We start from the raw sequence: 22,018 nt of genomic DNA on the forward strand, positions 1-22,018 counted from the left end.
ACAGGGAAATGGTCCTGAGGTGAGTATTGTACAAAAATGAAGAAAAATAGATGTGTTCCAGCGTCCACAAAGCTGATTCTTCAACAGGCAGTAATAGAAGCCCAATGCACCCAGCGATTGGCTGATGGCATCTTTGTTTAGGCGATCGATGAGCGCCCTAACCCAGACGCTGGGTGGAGAAATCCCTCTCCCACCCTCACCTTCAGAATCCACTGCTCAGCCACCTGGGCTCCCGCGGGGTGCGCCACCGCCTCACTGCTGGTACACGTCTCCCCCTCTCGACCGCCAAGTGCTTGCTGCCTCCAGGCGAGCACTCACACAATGGACTCACTTGTTTCCCTTGCCCCTCTCCTTTGACTTCCACCCTCAGCGAACAACTTGAGCAAGAGTCAAACATGGTCTATGCCATGGAGCATAGACCCTTGGAGCTTTCCAGACCAGCTCAGAAGCACGGGCGCACACACAGACAAAACAAACAATGCTTTGTCCACGAATGAATAAATTAAGGACACCCATGCCCCCACCCACTGCTCCGCAACCCTCAGAAAGAAACCCGGGACGGGGTTTCCTAAATAAGAGATTTTGTTGTGTCTTTCAAACTGCAAGCCTTCCCCTTGAAGACGGCGAAAGAGAGGCTGTGCGTTCAGGTGGCAATAAAGATTGACAGTGGCTTTGCCCGTGACAACGCCCCCAGCATCGCGCTGAGCCAGGTTCCCTGAGAACCAGGAGGGGGAAACGCAGATCTAGGGAGGAGGGAACAGCAGAGGCAAAGGCAGCTTGGGAGGGATGGGAAATGGAAAATCAGGAAAAAAAAAAAAAAAATGAATGAGTGAATCTGGGCTTGAATAGTAAAACTTCCAGAGAGAAGACGATGGGATCTCTCCCCAGGTAACTACCTCGAGATGAAAAATAGATGAAATACACAAGGAAGTGGCAAGCAACAACTTTGAGGTGAGCAGCAAGTTGTGCACCTCCTCTCAAGGCGCTGGATCAGCACCCCTGAGCTGCCCCCACAGCACACACTCCCAATGCGAGGCGGCGGCGGCAGCAACAGAGGCAGCAGCAATCGCGGCAGCAGCGGCAGAGGCGGCGGCAGCTGCGCGCCTCGGGCCCAACCCCGCTCGGCTCCCCCTCTCGCCGGCGCCCTGCCTGTCTTGCGTGTGCGTGTGCGTGTGCTCAGCCTCAGCGTGAGGGGCACCTGCTCGTCTGGGCTCACAGCGAAGGCAGCCTCGCCGCGAGCTGCCGCTGCCGCCACTGGTGCTACCGCTCGCAGGCGCCAGGCTCCCCGTCGCCACCGCCGCCGCCGCCGCCGCCTCGCCAGCCAGAGTTGGGCTCCGTGGGCTTCCCCCCTCGCAGCCTCGGTCCTTCCCCGGTGCCTGCAAGTCAGCCTGGCTCCGAGTCACGTGTCAGTGCCTGAGGCAGAGACTGCGAGAAAAAAACGCGCTTCATTCCTTCTTCCACCGCCATACTGTATTTTATACTAAATCTCATTTTTATTCCAACATTTTACTCCCGCTCGGTGAGTACCTTCTCAGTGGCATTCTTGTCCTATTCTTTTTTTTTTTTGTCCTTTTTTTTTGGTTTTTTGTTTTTTTTGTTTTTGTTTTTTTTTCTTTTTTTCCACTTCTTTGATTATTGTTTATATTTGGGAAAGCTGGAGGAGCATGGTTTTGAGCCTTTTCCTGAATCCAAGTTTTTCTAGCATGCGATCGTTCTGTAGACAAGGCGCTGTGTCTCGGAGTCCGCGGCGACCGTGCCCGCTGGGAGCGTCTCCCAAGTCCAGCAAAATGTGCAACTGGTTTTATGGAAAAAGCGATGTGAAGTATGGTGCCTATTTTTTTCCTTTGTAAAAATAAAAAGCATGTTTCTAACTCTTTTTTTGTATACTCTTTTTCTGATAACATTTTTGTATAGGTGGGATTTTACGGCAGTGTTTACAAGTTTGTGGTCTTGCAATACTGGTGCAAACCACTGAGCAAAGACATTAATTTTATATTTTTTGTACCCTTTTTGGAAGCCGGTGAGAACAAATTCGTTTTTTTTCCCTCCTGTTTTTGATACCCATTGATAACATGAAACTTTTCTTACAGCTGGTGACTGGGATCATTTTTAAGCAAAATACTTTTTTCCTCCTTTAAATTAACTATGACTTTTGCACATTTGACTTTTTTAAAAAACCGAGATAATTTTATGATAGATATCCTGATATCTATATCTATATTGTCCCTTATTTCTCCCCCTTCCCTCCCCGTAAATCAATTTTCAAATGATGGCAGTGGAAGGTTTTTCTGGAAAAAAAAAAAATGAAGTGCGGTTTGGTTTCCTTGTCAACGGAGGATGAAGTGAACAGCTGAGCAGCTCGCAGAGAGCAGGTACTTGGTCCCCTTGGAGGCGTTTCCCGGGTGTGCAGTGGCAACACTGGTCCTAGCAAAGAAATGTGTGAGTGTGAGTGTGTGTGTGTGTCTGTGTTTGCGCGCGCGCATCTCCGGGCAGTGTCCGAGCCCGAGGTGGGGAGAGCGGCGCAGGGAGCCAGGGAAAACCAAAGTCCGTTCCCTGCTTCAGGATCGTTTTCTAGATGTGCGCAAAATACAGTCCCCTCCCCCCACCCCTCCCACGGTGAGCTGCGCCCAGGTCGTCTCCCGGCAGGGCGGGTGGCGTCTGCGCTGCGGGCCGCGCCGGCCGGGCACTAGGCGGCCGGCGGGCCCTGTAAGTTCTCCGAGGGCCACTTGCACAGCAGGAGTGGCGAGGGCCGTGTACGTGGCGCTGGCCGTCGGGCGGGCTAGAGGGGACCCTCAGAGCACCCGGGAGATGGGGGTAGAAGCGGCAGAGACCGCATCTTCCGGAGGGGCTGGCTCCAGGCCACGCGAGCCGGAGCTCGAGACATTTCCAGAGCCTTGAGGATGGCACCGGCCCCCGCACGCTCAACTCCTGCTCCTCCTCTTCGCAATGAGTAAACGACGCAGTAGGTCCTTCCCAGCCTATTTTGCTTTACCAAAGGGCTTTGCTTTCTTAGGGATGCTGTCTTTGGATCTTTTTTTTCCCTGTTGTGTTGCGTTGGTTTTAAGTGCCTGCTGGTGTCGTCTTCCAGGGGATGGGGAAATAGTTTCTTATAAGATGATCACTTGGGTTTAATGTTGAGGACGACGCTGTTAGTTTGCAGTAATGACCCTATACCTCTAAGGTATTAAAAAAAAATGCCTTTTATTTAAATTTTATTAAAGGGGCAGTTTTCCCTCTTTTTAACCACCTGATACTGGCTCTAAAGGTTTTCCCCTGAGAACTGTGTACAGGGCAGGAGTGAGGGGTTGGTGATAAAGGTGATGATTTCGTGTGTTGGTAGCACTGAAATATTCAGTGTTGAGTGTATTCTATGATATTTTATGATTATCCTGTTATATGTTTTCAGTATAATTTAGCATTACTTTTCAGAGATGTACCAGTTCGCAATAGAAAGCCTTTTCTGTATTTAACACTGTGACAGAATCTGCTGGAAAGTTTTCTGTCCAAATAAATTTCGTGAAGGCATACATCTTAAAATCTGGAGAGTCACCATTATTTAAATACTTTGATTTTGAAGCTTTGATTTTCTTACCTTTTCCCCCCTTAAATGAAAAACTTAGCTTTAAATTATCATGTGTATATACTTTGGATTCTGTAAAATAAACATAAAGCAAACGAAACAACTTTTTACCTCTCAGATGAAGTTTTCTTCTAGGTAACTACAGAAATAAAAACTGACTGCAACATACAGAGGGGCCCATGACAAAAGGGTTTATAACATACACTGGCTTTTTCAAGCAAATATTTCACTGTCTGTAACCTCAGTTTGTGGAATGAAAAGTTTTATGCCTTATTTTTTACTCTTTGTGGTCAAAAAGTAAGGAGTGCAAAGGGCCATTTATCTGTAGAAGATTAAAAGTTAGTATAATATCTGGAAAGCTGTATATATTTTTTATTCACAACTCGTGCAAGTATCTCAAAAGTCTCTGGACATTTCATTGTATTTCCCAGCCGGGAAATACAATGTATGTGAGTTATTTTGTTCTCAGAGTAGCTTTTCCCTGTGAAGGAAATCCTGTTGCGCTTATATAAAGAAGATAGTTTATGTCACTGTCTGTGGACACCATATTTGATATCTTGAGGTGTATAGTTCTAAGATTTGAAGCCAATATGATGGCACTAAGCCTGAAATTAGGATTTTCTTATTTTGTATAGTGAGCTAATTACCAAAATACAGTCTTTCATATGGTTCAAACTGCTAACATAAAACATTAAAAAAGCCACTTGCAACATTCTGTGATTTAAAAAATCATTTTAATTATAACAATGTATGTACATAGAAATGCTCATTTATTAAAAAGCAAGACAATTTATGTGTATAATATATTTTTGTATGTTTTATGTATTGTAAGTCGTTTAGTTCTTTTGAGAGAGAGAGAGAGAGACAGAGCAAGGAAGCAAGAAATAACTTGAGTGATCGAACCTGCATTTTCATTAAGAGAATCAGTTGCTGCCCTAAGATTGAGGTAGTATGTGGCTTAAGATTGGGCAAAGCACTAGCTTTACTGTGTGATATTTCCCAATGAGATTGAAACCATTAATGGGACCAAAGACGATTTTAATGTGAGGACAGAGAGGTAGTTGTGCTTTAATTTCTGTAACTTAAGATCATTCTAAGAACCTTTAGTTATCTATGTTTTCATTTATTTAAGATTCATTTTTAATTATATTGTATACTTGTATTACATTTCCATCTATTACATTCAAATTTTTCAGATTTCTTCCTGTGTGAATCATACTGGGAATTCTACAACTCAAACTGGCCACCTGTTTAGTTTTTGATTTAAAATTGTTGAAGGTAGTATCCTAGATTTAGCACCGCCTACTGGCTTCTCATGGAAAAAATATATTTTTTCATTCGCCAAGCGACCCACAGGGATTTAGATCAATTTAATTGTGCAGATCTTTTCAACTGCTTACTAAGAGAGAAGGAGGGAAAAAAAGTTTCTATTTTGTAAGGAGAGAGGGTTTCCAAGGTAAAGGTGGGGACTGAGGGAAATAAGACCCACAAATTTAATTGGCATTGGATCACTATCTGACCTCAAACATCGTACTATCTAAACTGTGACAAAGAAATAATCACAAAATGAAAACCTGTTAAATTTTCAAGAACTTTCTATGGGATAATAAAATGTGGGTATTGTTTAAAATCTTGGATTACTAAATTAATTTTTCAATGTCTGTCTCAGTCTTGATATAAAGAAAGAAAGTTCTAGTTGGAATTCTGTCTTGAGTGTGTGTTCTGTTGAAGAATATTTAAATGAATAACTTTTCATCATTGAAGATTAACAGTTAATTATTTTTCATATTTATTTTTCATGGTCATAAACAATCAAGTAGCACCCTGATTTTTTTCTGAACATGCATCAAATAGCCACACCGTGGTGGTGTATATACAAGGGGGAAAAGTTCCAAACATACAATTATAAAGACACATCCTTAGCCATAATAGATGTGTTACCTTTCTTAAAAATGATAATTGGTTTATTTTCTCTAATTTATATGAAAGTCTAGTGGTTAAAAGAGCTACTATAATAATACAAACAAATGATGCCTTAAGAATATACAAATTGTTAATTAGAAAAATAATTTGATATGCTAAAAATTTTCTTCCTAATTACAAGAAATGTGAAATATTTGGATAGCTGTTTCTTAAATGCAATATTTACTTAAGAGCCAGTAATAAGTATATAGAAATTCCAATGAGAAGTATATGTCTGTTGCATTTTTGCAACTCTACCCCCGTAAAAGTGTGGTCATGTTTTGTTTACTGTTTACTGATAGTGTAAGCAACTAATTAAGCAGGGCATTCATTGATATAACTCTACATTTCAAGTCTTCAAAAAGCTCCATTATGGAAGTAGAAGAGAAGTGAAGTGGGTATGTAAGATTGTTTGAATAGTAAGAACGAATTTGAGAAAAATATTTCAATTACAATTGATTTTTCTCTCTGACTTTTGAAACTTTTATTTTTATTTTAGTTGTTTATTTTTATTTTTTCTTTCCAACTTTTAGTTTCAAGGGGTACATGTACAGTTTTGTTACATGACTAAATTGCATGTCACAGGGGTTTGCTGTACAGATAGTTTTATCGGCCATGAAATCTTTATTTTTAAATGATGATTAGCTGAGACTTTAAGAATAGTTATTTATTTACTTCTTTTATCAGACTGTCATTATGAAAACTCTGTGTTGTGCTATGAAAACCTGAAGTACTGATTAATTTTATTCTTCAAATTTGTATGGACTTCCAGAAAGTAAATAATAACATGTTTAAAAAGGTCCTTATTGATCTGCAGTTATTATTATTATTCTCTTATTACTGTTACTATCTACTACTTCCAGTGACTTGTACAAATGCTTGTAAAGATGCCATTTCCATAATTCAGTATGATTCTTTGATTTAATAAATTTCTCTTCGGTAATTGGCAGGCAACATAAACTTTCATTTTATTGGCAATAAAAACAGTTAGTTTTGCTACATCATGATTTTGAAAACAATATTCAATAACATGTAAGTAATACCTGATTTCTCAATGTATTAATAGCAAGTTACACTGTTAACAAGTTTACATAATTATACTTGTCATCACCCTTCCTTTTATTATTAAATTTTGATGTGCAGACTGCGTAGATATAACACAGCTGTTGTCAACTTTAGTAGTTTTGCTTATCCTCATTGCTTTTAGATTTTCAATAATACATTGGGAATTTTGTTTTCTTTTGTTAGACTTATGTTAAATATCAACTTACCTTGTGGAAAATTAACTTTGTGTTTTTCTAAATTCTTCCTTATGTTTAAAAATATTTTTGTTTGTTAGTTTTGAATTATCCTGCTATTTTTCTGGGACTGAGTCCTGGAAAATAAAGAGGCATTGGTTTAATGTCTTTTTCTATCCATTTGTAGCCACAGAGATGGCAGTTGGAGGACTTCAGTTAGTATTTAGGATTTATATTTTCTGGACTGTCCTTGCAGACTCCTCAGCTGGGGTCAAGACTCTAAGAGTTATTTACTTGACCACGTAAAAATCTAAATGGAGAGGAAAATTATGGAGTAGAACGTGAAAGTCTTGCACTGGTCTTCTGAAAGATACAATAGCATGCATCACTAAGTGCTCTTATATCACAAAATACTAGAGATTTTCTGTGCATAAATATGTTTGGTAAAATTCCATTTAACTCACTAATATGCTTTTTGCTTGAATTCTTTCCCAAACTTCAGCGTGGGAATTAATTGCATTCATACATAATCCATGTGTTTAGAGAAAATGTTTATACACATTTTGATAGCCATATGCTAAATAATAAGAGGAGCAACACATTTCTGAGTCATTTCAGAAATTATTAACAGGTGGGAGTAAGGAACGGCTATTTTTTCATTAAATCAAGATGAGAAGGAAAGAAATTGATGTGTCAAATGAATGCAATTCTATTTGTACTTCCCCTCCGTGATTAGATAATAATATTATTTTATATGTTGGAGGAAACTGAGACTTGGAGCTCAGAGCTCCATAGGTGGTAAAGGGAAATTTGACATACAGGAAGTCTTAACTGACAATTCATGTTTTTTTTTCTACACAGAGATGCTTCAATTGTGGAGATGATTTTTTTGTTTCTTTTGTTTTTCCTAATATAAAACAACTGTTATGTATTTATTCTTGATACATTACTTAAAATGTCTGTAGTTTGGCAAGTTTTCCACGGGGAGTGCTTTCCACTAGTGAGTGTTTTGAGCAGAAACAAAAGAATATTGCCCACACAGATACTCTTAACTGGTCCTGAAAGGACCTTCCTGTGACCATGTCATCACACATCTCTCTAAGACAGGTTTTCTGAAGAGAGCCAGTGCCTGGCATCACATTTGTTAGTTACCACTGTCGCTCTGTGGCTGGGTCAAAAGAGATGGTTCTCTGTCCTTAGTTGCTTTGCAGAGAGCCTGGGAAACACATTCAACATTCACTTACTGAGTATAAAATGTAATCTCTACTCTTGAAGCTTTTGCAGCGTGATGTGGAAAATTAGTCTTTTGTGCAAGGAAAGCTGAACAGCTAATTCTTTCCTAACACAGAGCTCTATAAATATAGGTGTCTTGTCTGTCTACCAACATTTCACCGTCAACATCATAACACCTCACAATTTTACTGTTACACGTATTTGGATGTGACATTTATCAAGCTCATTTTATGTTAGTAACATAAAACACGTATAAGTGTAACATATTATTTGAGGATTCTGTGTTTAATTGCCTCTTCAGATGTGCAAGAATGTCTTCCATCATTAGTTTCCTTGGAACTTGAAAAAGTGAGTATTTTCAATGCAGAATGGGAAACATAAACTATAGTGGAAGCAGTGTGAATGAACATGATGAGATGGATTTTTAAAGACGTGGTCATAAGTCCACAAGTTCATAAAAATCAGTGCATTTAGAGGTCAAAGTATAGGGAGGGTTAAATGCTGCCTTTGAATTTTGGAATCTGGGTATCCTGAAAGCAGGTGTTATAAAACAAAACAAGAGAAAGTAGTATCTGTAGGAGAGCCTTATTTGGTTGGAGGTGGGAAAATGATTCAGTTTTGAACATAGTAATTTGAAGTTCTGACATTAACTTCTGGATTAAATGACCAATGTGCAATGGAAATTCAGGTCTAGAGCTGGGAAGCACACTTAAGGCTAGAAGGAGATATGACAGTGTCATCTACATTAAAACTCTTTAAGTGGGAATAAGTCCCGCACAGGCAGAAATTTGGAAACATCTGCTTTTTTTTGAGTGGATGTAAAAGGGGCTGATAAAAGGCAGAAAAATAGAGTTAGGATGATAGCCACTGAAGCTCAGAAAAAGTATGTGGGGTGTGCGTGTGTGTATGTAAGTATTGTTCAACAGAGCTAATGCTGCATAGGCTCAAAAGAAGGTAAGACCTGAGATAAAAGCTTTGTAATCTGTCATTAAAATCCATGAATTTTTGGAATAAACCAAATGAATGTGATTGATGATCCTCAATATGATGTGACAGCATCATAAAGAGGGCTGTTGTTCCCAGGATTGTATGTGTCATGTGTATGTTTGTGTATGATGTGTGTGTGTGTGTGTGTGTGTGTGTGTGTATGGTGATAACATGATCTAAATAGGAAGACCAGTAGGAAGTTTTTCCTGGAACTAGCTAAATTGATTTGAAATTTATATTTATATGCAAAAATAGCAGAGAATATTCTGAAAAAGAAAAGAGAGGGCTAACCTGTTAGATAATAAAATATACTATAAAGCTTTAAAAATAAATATATTTACTAGCTATGTCTACTGAAAAATCTTCAAAGCAATGTCTTTCAGGAAGCAATGAGCCCTTCCAGTGCACAAAGCATGGCTTCTTAATATCATTCCCCATTCAAGAGGACAAGAGCACTTTAGTCTTCCTTAACCTAGAATTGGCTGATTCTAAGTCTGGGCGGAAAAAACACAAGATGAGCCTGGGAGAACTCATCGTGCAGAAAGTAAGGAAATGGTCAAAGACAAATAAGGCTGTATCATTGTAAACAAGTGCTAGCTTGAAGGGCCTTCCAGTTGTGCAATTTAAATCAGTTTGAATTTCAAGAGTGAATATAACAAATTGTAAATGTTGAGAAAAGTAAAATCCATGAGTGCGTAATGATACTCTAAATAAAAAATTTAAAAAAGAAAAATGACAATTAATAATTAAATAGAAATAATTAAATGATTAGCCTGCCTTTCTTAGTTGCTGAGGGACAGCTTTTCACAAAATAATGTGAGTTAAGTGTAAGAAATGTGAGAATTAGAAAATTACTATTTGTAACTCACAGTGAAGTAAGTGATTCAGTCAAAGATGATCAAAAAGTAATAAAATCATCAATTAAAATTATTTTGATGAGTAACATATTCTCATAGTGCTCAAGTATTAATTGCATCTGCAAGTCATCATTTTAAGTGACTGAATGATTTAACCCAACATCACTAATAGACAACCTGACACCATGAGCCTCCTGACGAGATGCCATATGAAGGCTACAGTGCCATTTGTGAAATATTGTTCCTAGAATGTCTAACCTGAATCTAATAAAACCTGGTTATATTTAACTTCCAGTTTATAGAAAAATTCAGAAAAAGGACCAGTTAAACTAAACCATGAGGAAATAATGAGACAAGTGCATAAGATGAGGTATTCTACATTGAAGATACATACCAGCCCTGTGGCCTAGACTTGTAAAAAGTCAGTGCCACTGTGGGAGGACTTTTCCAGATTAAAAAGGACCAAAGACAAACAAATACAGTGCTTGAAGTTTTATTTTATTTCACTTTTTTAAAATGTGGTCTATAAAAAGTCAAATTTTGGTAGAATTGGGAAATTTTTCATATGGGCTAGAAAATAAATGATATTAGCAGATGAGTGCTGAATTATTTGGGATAAATGCAGTGATATATGCAACTGAATTTTCTTTCTTTTTTTTCTTTCTTTTTTTGAGACAGAGTCTCGCTCTGTTGCCCAGGCTAGAGTGCAGTGGCACGACTTCGACTCACTGCAACCTCCGTTTACCATGTTCAAGCAATTCCCCTTCCTCAGCCTCATGAATAGCTAGGATTACAGACATGTGCCAACATGCCCAGCTATTTTTTGTATATTTAGTAGAGACAGGGTTTCACCATGTTGACCAGGCTGGTCTTGAGCTCCTGACCTTGTGATCTGCCCGCCTTGGCTCCCCAAAGTGCTGGAATTACAGGCATGAACCACAGTGCCCGGCCTGCAACTGAATTTCTTATGAGTCATCAAAGGAGTGAGGGAGGGAGTGTGTGTTTGTGTGTGTGTGTGTGTGTGTGGTTGTGTACGTGTATATGTAAAACAAATAATCATTTGTTAACCAACTTTAATCAGGGAGTGCTTTTGCTGGTTTTATTGTATTATTCTTTCGAGTATTCCATCTATTTGAATTTTTTTTTCATAAGTAAAGTTGAATAGTCTATTAGTTGCCATTGAGAAACAAATATGTTATTGAGGCTAAATAGAAGCAGAAGTCTAATTGCCCATGTTTAAGGTCATCTGGGATCTTGAAGATATGGAGACAAAAAAAATGAAGTTTAATGTTAAATTGTGGGAATGAAATATTACTCATCGAAGTAATATTATTGAAGGAAGGATATTTTTAAAGCCACAGTAAGGAAAATATGAATGCATATTTATGTTTTTCAGGATGGAATCCCCTTGCAGGAAGAGGTGGAGGTATAATAGAAAGGAAAATAATTTTTCAGGGTCAATTTCAGAATGTTCTAAGAAGGTTGGTGTGATTAGTAGTAGCGCAAGGAGATGCTGGTTACATCTCAGAAGAGGAAGAGAATTGAATCAGTTCATTAGTTAAACTAAGTAACTCATTATTTATTTAACAGATATTTCTTGAGCATTTTCTTTGTAAGTACTGTGCGGGAGGATGAGGATTTTGTGGTAAATAAAACTGATAACAATGCTGACTGCATAGAGTTTGCCATTTAATGGTGACTTCGGTATTCTCAGATAATTGTAAATGAGGTCCTAGGTTGAGATTAACTGGTATGGAGATAGGAGCTAGGGGAGTGTAGTAGGGAATAAGCATGAAGTATAGAAAGATTCTAGAGCCATAATGAGGAACTTGGCAAAATTAACATTTGTTGTCACTTTAGTCAACACGGTTACATCACTTCTCTAGCAACACTTAGCCTGTAATCTGAATGGGTTAAGGAAAACAGCTGAGGATTACTTGGTTAGAGACTAGCAAGGCATCCACTTTGTATAAAACAAAGTGATGGGCTTTCCAGAGGTAGTGAATATGAAGACATAAATAAATCTGGGCTGAGAAAGAGAGCAAGGGCAGCTCCACAAGATGAACAGAATAAGAACTGGTAAGATTTGAGAGCCTGAAGAGCAGGATGAAAATGAATAGCAGGCTCACTAATTTTAATAGAATGAGAGTAGTGCAAGGATGGATGGATTTGGTCAGAAAAAAATATTGTATTTCCAGCGTTTGACAGTGGAACATCGTCAAATGGTGAATAAATTTTAGAGTATGGTAAAGCACGTGGCTTAGAAAGGAAGACACTGCTGATGTTGAGAAGTTAAGATATTGTGAGGTGAAGCTGAGTATTAAAAGTGTAATTTTGAAAACGTGATTTTAAAAACCTGTAACAGGATGACAAGTGAGGAGGTGGAAAGGAAAACTATAAATGTATCAAAGGTATCAATGACATTTTTAGAGCTTTACAATCAACTAAGACCAAAACAGATTTTTTTTTCATTTGTGATTTCTAGGACTTTAGTCCTTTCTTTAGAACATTTTGAAGGAAGCTATAGATATATAATGTGTGTGTGTATCTTGCTTGCATTTGAAAAGAATTTTCAGTTACTACAGAAATAAATTCTGCAGTGGATACAGCAATGCAACCCTTTGTAAGGAAGTCTCTTATCAAAACCAAGGAAATGAATATAGGATCCTATAATTAAGTATAACAGTGAATGATTCAGATTGAAAAGAAAGCTACAGAGTATTTGTTAATACATTTTTATTAACATCAGAAGTCCAGATAGCAGGTATATAGCTATATTTACTGCTAGTTCTGTTGCTGCTGCTCTGCTGAGATCTCATTCTATTTATGAATCAACATTCTGGACCAGACTGACTGAGAAGTGCTTAGTCAGATAGAGCCTCATCTTTGCAACACTAGGAGAGTATATTACCATAGATAATAATATTTAGGAGAAAAGAGAGGATCAGACAGTTGACTTGTTAAATGTCTTAGTGCTGTTAAATGGCTGAGTAAAGATCTGAACCCAGGAGTTTTTGGCTTCACAACTTGAATGTAGACTACTGTATCTTGTTCAAAAGATGGAAAAAAGGAGATACCTTGATTGGCACATCAATAGGTCAGCAACATTTGTCCAATAAAATAGACATGCTCACATAATTAGTGCCCTCAAAATAGCTCCCTATGCACAGCATGTTAAAAACACACAATGCTTACATTTAGAACTGTAGTGCAATTGATTCTGATTCTAGCCTCTCTTTTCAGAGTCTTCCATAATGTCTCTTCTGTGGGCATAATGGGTGAGAATTTCAACAATTGTTTGTATATTTAGACAATATTTGTCGGGGATCTATTATATGGAAGTCACTGTGTTTGGGCCAACATGGTGAAACCCCATCTCTACTAAAAATACAAAAATTAGCTGGGTGTGGTGGCATGTGCCTGTAGTCCCAGCTACTCAGGAGGCTGAGGAAGGAGAATCGCTTGAACCTGGGAGGCAGAGGTTGTAGTGAGCCAAGATCGCACCACTGCACTCCAGCCCAGCGACAGAGCGAGACTCCATCTCAAAAAAATAAAAACATAAGTTTTTAAAAAGCAGAAAACATTGATCTTACCCTCATGAATAGACAGTTTTCAGGAAAAGGAAATGCTGCATGTGAAAAGTGACAATGCATAAAGTTATGAGTGTTAAGAAAAGTAAAGATGATTGCTTGTAGTTCTTTAGGTTATTAAGGCACTTGAACAAACCAGCATGCAATTTCTTTCTCCCCGTTCTAGTGACTTGGTGAGTCCTCAGGTTGGGAGATTATGTATTACTCTCGTTCCATTGTATTCCAAAGCCAGGAATGTATGACAGTGTAGAGAAGAGGTGTGCAGAAGAAAAAGTAAAGGGGGCCAAGTGAGAGGAACAACAGCAACAAAAAGATTTAGAGCAAATTGTCTGAAAAAAAAACCTGGAAGATGAAAGTAAATGGTGAAATTTTGAGGAAAATAGGAGAGAGTCAGGGTAGAGGTACAATTAACATGAGTTTGCACCTTTGTATTTATCCTTATTTTATGTTTTAATATGAGGTCTATTGTTCAGGAGAGTGAAGTTTATCCTGGAATATATTGAGATTACTCAAAACTTCAAATAAACTTATTAGAAACTGTTAAGTACTATAAAAAATATAAAATGAATTTAGAAAATATCTATGCTTTTAGATTTTTTACAATGGCTCTAATGATAGAGCTTATTGATAATTTAAAGATTAGTGAACCAATAGTATGAAAATATTTTGTTTTATTCTGAACCCATTTCATCATGTATGCAATCTTTTTATTTCAGAATTGCTAGATCTTTTTCCCTATTCTAGTCTTCCCACTGGACATTGGTACAACTTAAGTGGGGGAAAAGAAAAAGGGAAGTGTGGAAGAGGGGAGAAAGGAAATGAAAGAGAAGGAAGGAGGTCAACAATAGCCATAATCAAGCTTTCTCTAGATCACTGTTCAAAAGAAACAATGCAAGTCATGCAAGCCTGCCACATATGTAACTGTAAATTTTCTAAAAGACATATTAAAAAAGTTAAAAAGTGAAACAGCTGAAATTAATTTTCATAACGATTTTATGTAGCTCAGTGTATCAAAAATTATTTTAATATGTAACCAATATAAAATTACTTTTAAAATATTCTGTTTTTTGTGCTAAGTCTTTGATATCTAGTTTGTATTGTATACTTAACAGCACAGAACTAGCCAGATTTCAGGAGCTCACAGGCCAGTGGTTATCACATAGAACAGTGCAAATATAGAGTGTTCATAGAGGCTTCAGGGCTATGTCATGTTTTCAAACTCCTTTTGGCATTTGTTCCTTATCGGAGATTATCCAAGATAGGTTTTTTAAAATACTCTCTGATCATTTCAATTTCAGCTTTCACTTTTTATTAAATCCTAAATAGAAATCCATTGAAGTTCATTTTTGCTAAAAAGTTATCCCAAAATATGGTCCCATTGACTAAGAAATATTAAATTTATCTTGATACTTATTGTTCTTCAGGAGCAAGATGGCCACTTTTACTAAATTTGCTTTTTCAATCTACTCATTTGTTATTTGGCCCTGGAGGTAAGGAAATAATGCAATTGTCTGAAATTGATAACATCTTCATAGGATAGGCTTCTATATTAGTGATATTTGCCTAACACCTAATTTAATGAGAACTATCCATGGCCTTGCAGAGAATCACTCACTATTTTAAAAACAGAATGATATACTTAACATGTAAATTTGCTAACAGATTTAACACCAGTTGAATACCAACTTAGTTTCAGAAGTTATTTGAAAATGTAATAGAAAATCCTGTATGTAGTTATCTGTTTCCTGCATTTTCAAAGTCCATAAATGTGGAAAATCAAGAGGCTTATGTACTGTGAAACCCCACAATCTCCTCAGCCTCATTTTCTTCCCCACATTCTTTTCTTCTTATCAGACCAGTTTCTTCTGAGTCTCACACGTTTTCTAATATGGTGTTAAAGACATGTTTACCCATTTTTAGGTCCTGACTTTTATACAAAGAAGATAGTCCTACAACTTCTAACCTTCCATTTTTACATCCTATTTACATTTTTGAGATGAATGGTGATAATAAAGATATTAACAACCACCAAAATAACCAACATTTATTTAGTATTTAGCATGTATCAGGTGTTGTCCTCCAAACCATTGTTTTGTTTTTCTACTTCCCGTTGATCTCCATCCATTGAGCTCCAGAAGATGAGACTATCTAAGTATGAAACTTATTTTGGATTATTTATCAATACCTGAAATTTTATTTCACTCTTTTTTGTTTGTTTGTTTGTTTTCTTGTTTGATGCCTTCTTCTCCCACTAGGTGATAGCTTTATGACAATACAGTTTATCTTAATGACGATTTCCAGTACCTAGACAGTACCTGGCACACAGGAAGCACTCAATAAACCTTTTTGAATTAATTAATTAGTGAAGTAGTTCCTCACTGGTGTTTTACTGCTCTTGAACTCTTTTCTAGATATTTTCAATATCTATGTACACACTCTTTAATAGGATGTAGGTAGAAACTGAAAAGAAAAGATTTTTGAGGAACTTTCACTACAATTCATGACAGTTATCTCTAAAAATGTGAAAAGGAAAACATAATTTCTCCAGCATGAAGGAGAAAGGATGTAAGTGCTAAGAGCATATGTGCACTAAAATGATAATTTGTCTTAACAGTTATTCTACATTTGTAGAGGGCTTTATCACTCAAACATATTCATATACATTTTAATTTTATTCTCACTGCTTCATTTCTGAATGTTGAAATTAATTTGTATTTATTTATTAATTTTTAATTTTGTGGGTACATGATAGGTGTGTATATTTATGAAGTCCATGAGATGTTTTGATACAGGCCGGCAATGCGTAACAATCACATCATGGAAAATGCGATATCCATCCCCTCAAGCATTTACCCTTTGTGTTACAAACAATCCAATGTTACCCTTTAGCATTATTTAAACATGTGCAATTAAATTATTATTGATTATAGTCACCTTGTTGTGCTATCAAATACTAGGTCTTATTCAGTCATTCCATTTTTTGTACCTATTAATCATCCCCACCTCCCTGCCACCCTTCCCAGCCTTTAGTAATCATGTTTCCACTGTCTGTCTCCATGAGTTCAATTGTTTGGATGTTTAGATCCCCAAAATAAGTAAGAATATGCAGCATTGATCTTTCTGTGCCTATCTTACTTCGTTTAACATAATGGCCTCCATTTCCATCCATGTTGTTGCAAATGATAGGAACTCATTCTTTTCTATGTGAATAGTACTCCATTGTGAAGTAGATAGTACGTTTTCTTTATCCATTTATCTGTTGATGGACGCTTTGGTTGCTTCCAAATCTTGGCTGTTGTGAACAGTGCTGCAACATAGGAGTGCAGCTATCTCTTTGATATACTAATTTTCTTTCTTTTGGGTATATACTCTGGAGTGAGATTTCTGGATTATATGGTAGCTTTATTTTTAGTTTTTTTGAGGAACCTCCAAACCGTTTTCCATAGTGGTTGTACTAATTTACATTCTCACCAACAGTGTACAAGGGTTCCCTTTTCTCCATATCCTCGCCAGCATTTGTTATTGCCTGGCTTTTGGATGTAAGTCATTTTAACTGGGATGAGATGATATCTCATTGTCATTTCGATGTGCATTTCTCTGATGATCGGTGATACTAAGCACCTTTTCATATGCCTGTTTTCTTCTTTTGAGAAATGTCTATTCAAATATTTTGTCCATTTTAAAAATCAGATTATTAGATTCCTTCCTATGGAGTTGTTTGAGCTCCTTATAAATTCTGGTTATTAATCGTTTGTCACATGGGCAGTTTGGAATTTTCTTCTAATCTGTGAGTTGTCTCCTCACTTTGTTGATTGTTTCCTTTGCTATGCAGAAGCTTTTTAACTTGATGTGATCCCATTTGTCCATTTTTGCTTTAATTTCTTATGCTCATAGGATAGTACTCAATAATTTTTTGCCCAGACCAATGTCCTGGAGAGTTTCCCCAGTATTTTGTTGTAGTAGTTTCATAGTTTAAGGTCTTAGATTTAAGCCTGTAATCCATATTCATATGATTTTTGTATATGGCATGAGATGGTGGTCTAGTTTCATTCTTCTGCGTATGGGTATCCAGTTTTCCCAGCACCATTTATTAAAGAAACTGTCTTTGCCCCAATGTATGTTCTTGGCACCTTTGTTGAAAATGCGTTCACTCTAGGTGTGTGAATTTATTTCTGAGTTCTCTGTTCTGTTCCAAATGTTGAAATTTAATCTCAGAGGTGAAGTGACTCAGTCTGCTTACCTAGTAAATGTCATGGAAAGAACTTATCCCTGCCAATTGCGTTGGAAGGTAATAGTGTAGCCTGGGAGTTCTGTAGATCCTCTAATTTAATTTTAGTCAGCTATTTGGAATAGTTTGAAAATCCCAGTACTTATTATGTAATTTTGGGTGCTTCTTATTACATTTATGATAAGCAGTTCAAAATATTATATATTCTTATGATTCAACCTGAAACCAGAGTGTTCTGCTTTTACTCATTTGAGCTTCTGTAACAATATTAGTGTAGCATGAGATTCTAATGGTTATCATGAACAGTTAAACTGTTACCATTTACAAATGCTTAATTATATTGATAAGAATTTTCGAAATACAGTACACTAAAGAAAATAAATACATTGGATGCTGAGACTTATACAGGATAGCAGTGATGATCAGTGGACTCCAGATACAAAGCTTTGTGTTCATCAAAGCAAACGTCATTTCAGGTATTGATTAACTTTAAAATAGAGTTTCACAAATGTAAATTAAAAAGTAATTTTAAGACAGAAGTTACTACTTATATCTAATTTAGGATATTTTATATAGATTTTCATTAAAAGAAAGTGTCCTAAGACTAAATAAATTTTAAAATCATTTCCTTCATGCAGTTTTTGCTAAGAATTTTAACTATTTGCAAATAAGAGTATCTTAAAATAATTTTAACTGCTAACTAAACCACAACAGTTTTGACATTTGTTGCTTGAAAAGTGTAGATACTTTTCTATCTACAGTAATTAAAACTTGAACAAATAGGATTAATATTTATTTAAAAGATGATCTTGGTGATGTATTTTAACAGTTTCTTGGGCTAGTTTGCAAATAGTTTGTGAGTGTAAAATTAAAAGGCTTGAAAATGCATTCCTACTTTTAATGGGGGGATGGGATGACAATTGTATTTTTAAGGTTGAATAATCACTGGTTTATGGCATTTACTCATTTACCAGTTCACAAACTATGAGTATCTTGTTTACATTAATTTAAGAAATGCATTATGTTCACATTATTTCATGAATCTTTTAGTGTATTTATCCAACAAATATTTCATAAAAATCCATTTTTTTATCCTTCTGTGTGTCACAAAGCATTATATAATGTATAAGAATGGAGCTTACAGTGCAGAAGGGGCTGATGGTTATAAATTTCGCAAGTAAAAATTAAGTTCAGGGTTAAGATAGTATCTTATTTTCTATTAGATCAGAGGATTAACCTTCCCATGCATTTCCAGCTGCAAAATGTGACCCATCATGAGGTGAGTGAAGTCAAATCAGCTTTTCATGACTATATGTAAAATAACATGAATAGAAAGAAATACTTCAAATTTACAGAATATTTAATCTGTACAGTCTTTGAAGTTAAATTGATTTAGTATATTTGACTAAAACTTATGAATCACTGAGAATTTGATGGGGAAATATGAGCATATAATTTCAGTCCATCATCTGTCTTTATTTGATGGTTTAGAGCTAAGCATATGTCAGTATTCCCAGTATAGGTCTTTCAAGGTATGTCTCTCTATGTAAGGGGAATATACCCTTGTGAGTATGAGTATGAGTGTGAGTGTGTGTGGAGAAATCAATTGCTTATTAATAGCTTTGGGAAATAGTATTAGTTATTTAGTTGCCTAATTAGGGGAGTCGTTTTCATTCATTTTGCTTTTTTTTTTTTTTGTCAAGACAGAGTCTCACTGTCATCCAATCTGGAGTGCAGTGTGGCATGATCATGGCTCATTGTAACCTTGAACTCCTGAGCTTAAGGGATCCTCTTGCTTTAAAAGCCTCTCGAGTAGCTGGGGCTGCAGGTGTGTGCCACCATGACCAGCTGATTTTTTTATTTTATTTTTTTGTAGAGACAGGGTCTCACTATGTTGCTCAGGCTAGTCTCGAACTCCTGGCCTCAAGCGATTCTCCCACTTCAGCCTCCCAAAGCACTGGTATAAAAAGTGTGAGCCACTGTTTGCAGCTAGCATATTTATTTGATACTATGTCTCTTTGTCCCTAAAAGATACATGATATATATTACATTTAAGTAAATTGTATTATGTCATAGATTTCCTTTTTTTATATCCAACCCTCACAACAGGTGTTGGGATTTTAATGGTTATACAGCATTCCATTGTAATAATGTACTTTGTCATGCCCCATTGTGAATATTTTAGTTGGTTCTTTTTTCACTTTCTTTTCATTGCTATTTTGAATAATGTGTATTTCCATACATCTTTTTGTGCTTGTTTTATTGTAATATTGTAGTATTGTATGCACTTTTAATTTATATGAATTCATAGACTTAATTTATATGAAAAAAAAACAAGCCTAGCACTTCAGCTAGTGTTCATCTAAAGGACTTTATCTTCTTATCTAACATTGGTAGAAAAACTGGCTGGGTTAGGTTTACTTAAAGATGATATAAAACATGTAAAATCATGTATAAGTATTATATGTTCTATTGAAGGGATTTTTAGAAGTAATTTTTGTGTATCTTTCATGGTGACTTTAGACTCTAACCACTAGTAATTATGCTATGAAATTGCATTTTGTACAATATTTTCCTGGAGTAGGCATGACATTTTGAACATTTACTTTAAAAACTTGCTAAATGTATTTTTTTCATTAAATTTAAAATATTATAATGATTTCTTAATATTTTCAGCACATATATGTATATTAGCTTTTGAGTGCAAATAGTAACACATTTTTAGTAATTTATTATTCATAGGTGAAAATTGCTTGAAACCTGTAACATAAAAACAGAATTACACAGGAATGGAGTAGAGAGATCAGTCCCTCATACAGTTGTAAATTATTTCCAGCCACACAACAAAAGAATGTTAGTTATTCGCCAAGGAAAAAAATGGAAATGAGAACTGTGTTCATGACATTATCACTCAAGTGGTTTGGATTTCTTACTTACCATAAGGAGAGTGTCTGATACTGTGGAGCCTTTCTAGAGAAAAGGAGATGTAAAGTACATTCTCCTTTTGAGTCCTGCAGAGTTGCCAGGATGACTAGTTTGTTGAAAAGAACCATTTGGTGGCCTTCCTTATTCTTCTTTTTTTTTTCTTCTCACTTGAGTGAATCACTATAGAATTCTGGAAAGTACAGGAGGCAAATGATAAATTTTCCCAGCAGATTTTTCTAAACTAATCTTAATGGAACTTTTCAAGTACTTTTTATTTAATTTACCCATGTGTTAAGTGGGGTGTTCTACCATCATGTTGTTCATAGTGATAGTAAAAAGTGGTGCTGCTTAAAATACGTTCTGTAGCCTGTTGGTTTCTGTTCTGAAACAAGAATTGAGATTTCCATAACAATTTTACAGAATAATTTCATGTTTCATTATATGCCTTTGTGTTTTCTCCCTCACTTTTCTAGTAATATATTTTCATTGTATTCTGTAAAATACTGGTTTGTGGTTGATTGGAAATGGAAAATGAGCTTCTCAAGTGCAATATAGATAGCTTGAGAAGTTCAGGTACAGAACACACACTGCATTTACACAGTTTTAGTTTTTCCTAGATTATATGCTTCCTAAAAATAGGTGTTGTGAAATTCAGTCATTTATTTATTCTCATATTCTGGCATTCATTCAATAATGCTATTGACATAGTGTTAGTCACTGATGCCCTGGTTGAAAAAAACATCATCCCATTCTCAATGGACTCAAAATATCCAGAGAGTATCTCACTATGATACTCTCTTATAGTGCTTATAGATTAAGTAAACATTCCTGGAATTGAATTGTACTTCTTTAAATGTATATATATGTGTGTGTATGTGTAATGTATATCATATATACTCAGTGTGTAACTTTTTTTGTTTTTTAAGCCTGTGGTATTCTGTGTAAATTGCCTAAATTTCAAAATTAATCATCATATATAAATAATATTGAATTATTCCTATAGTTTAAGAATTCTGAATAAGAACACAGAAATATCATGTAGAGATTGATAGTCTCAGTAGTTTACCCAAAAGATCTGAATAAATATTGGAATGATCTTTTAACATGTTGACTCTAGCTCAGAAAAAAAAATGAGAGGAAGAGCACCACAAAAATACATCTTTTTATCATTGGATTAAAATATCTAGAAAAACACTGATAAATAAAATCTATAAATAATATTCTGCCATTGTCTTAAAATTTTAAAAAAGGGGAATAAGTTATTTTTTCTTCCTTACAAAGACTACACATATTTTGACCCAATCTGTTTCATGTTGAATGGAAACAAACTTGCATCATGACTGTGCTTGTCATTACTGCCTGCTGGTTCTACCAGTATGCTTTTGCATATTCTTGATGAACAACAATATTACCTAAAT

At 36.1% G+C, this 22,018-nt stretch overlaps 1 protein-coding gene across 6 annotated transcripts in view; it reads left to right on the forward strand.

The window, feature by feature from the left end:
• Positions 1-716: 716 nt before the first annotated feature.
• The window catches only part of RALYL (RALY RNA binding protein like), a 722,957-nt gene continuing 701,655 nt past the window's right edge, over positions 717-22,018 (forward strand). For 2 of the 6 annotated variants that reach the window (XM_054498885.2, XM_054498889.2), the window contains exon 1: positions 1,118-1,519. Coding sequence is in view for 2 of the 6 variants with exons in the window: in XM_054498883.2 (XP_054354858.2) it covers positions 2,947-2,962 (16 nt within the window). In the remaining 4 variants the exon portion in view is untranslated. Of the gene's footprint in view, positions 952-1,117; positions 1,520-2,617; positions 2,963-22,018 lie in introns of those variants that run through there. The other 4 variants (XM_054498883.2, XM_054498884.2, XM_054498886.2 and 1 more) reach the window with 3 other exon arrangements.

The sequence above is a fragment of the Pongo pygmaeus genome, chromosome 7, assembly GCF_028885625.2.
Source record: "Pongo pygmaeus isolate AG05252 chromosome 7, NHGRI_mPonPyg2-v2.0_pri, whole genome shotgun sequence".
NCBI lineage: Eukaryota > Metazoa > Chordata > Mammalia > Primates > Hominidae > Pongo > Pongo pygmaeus.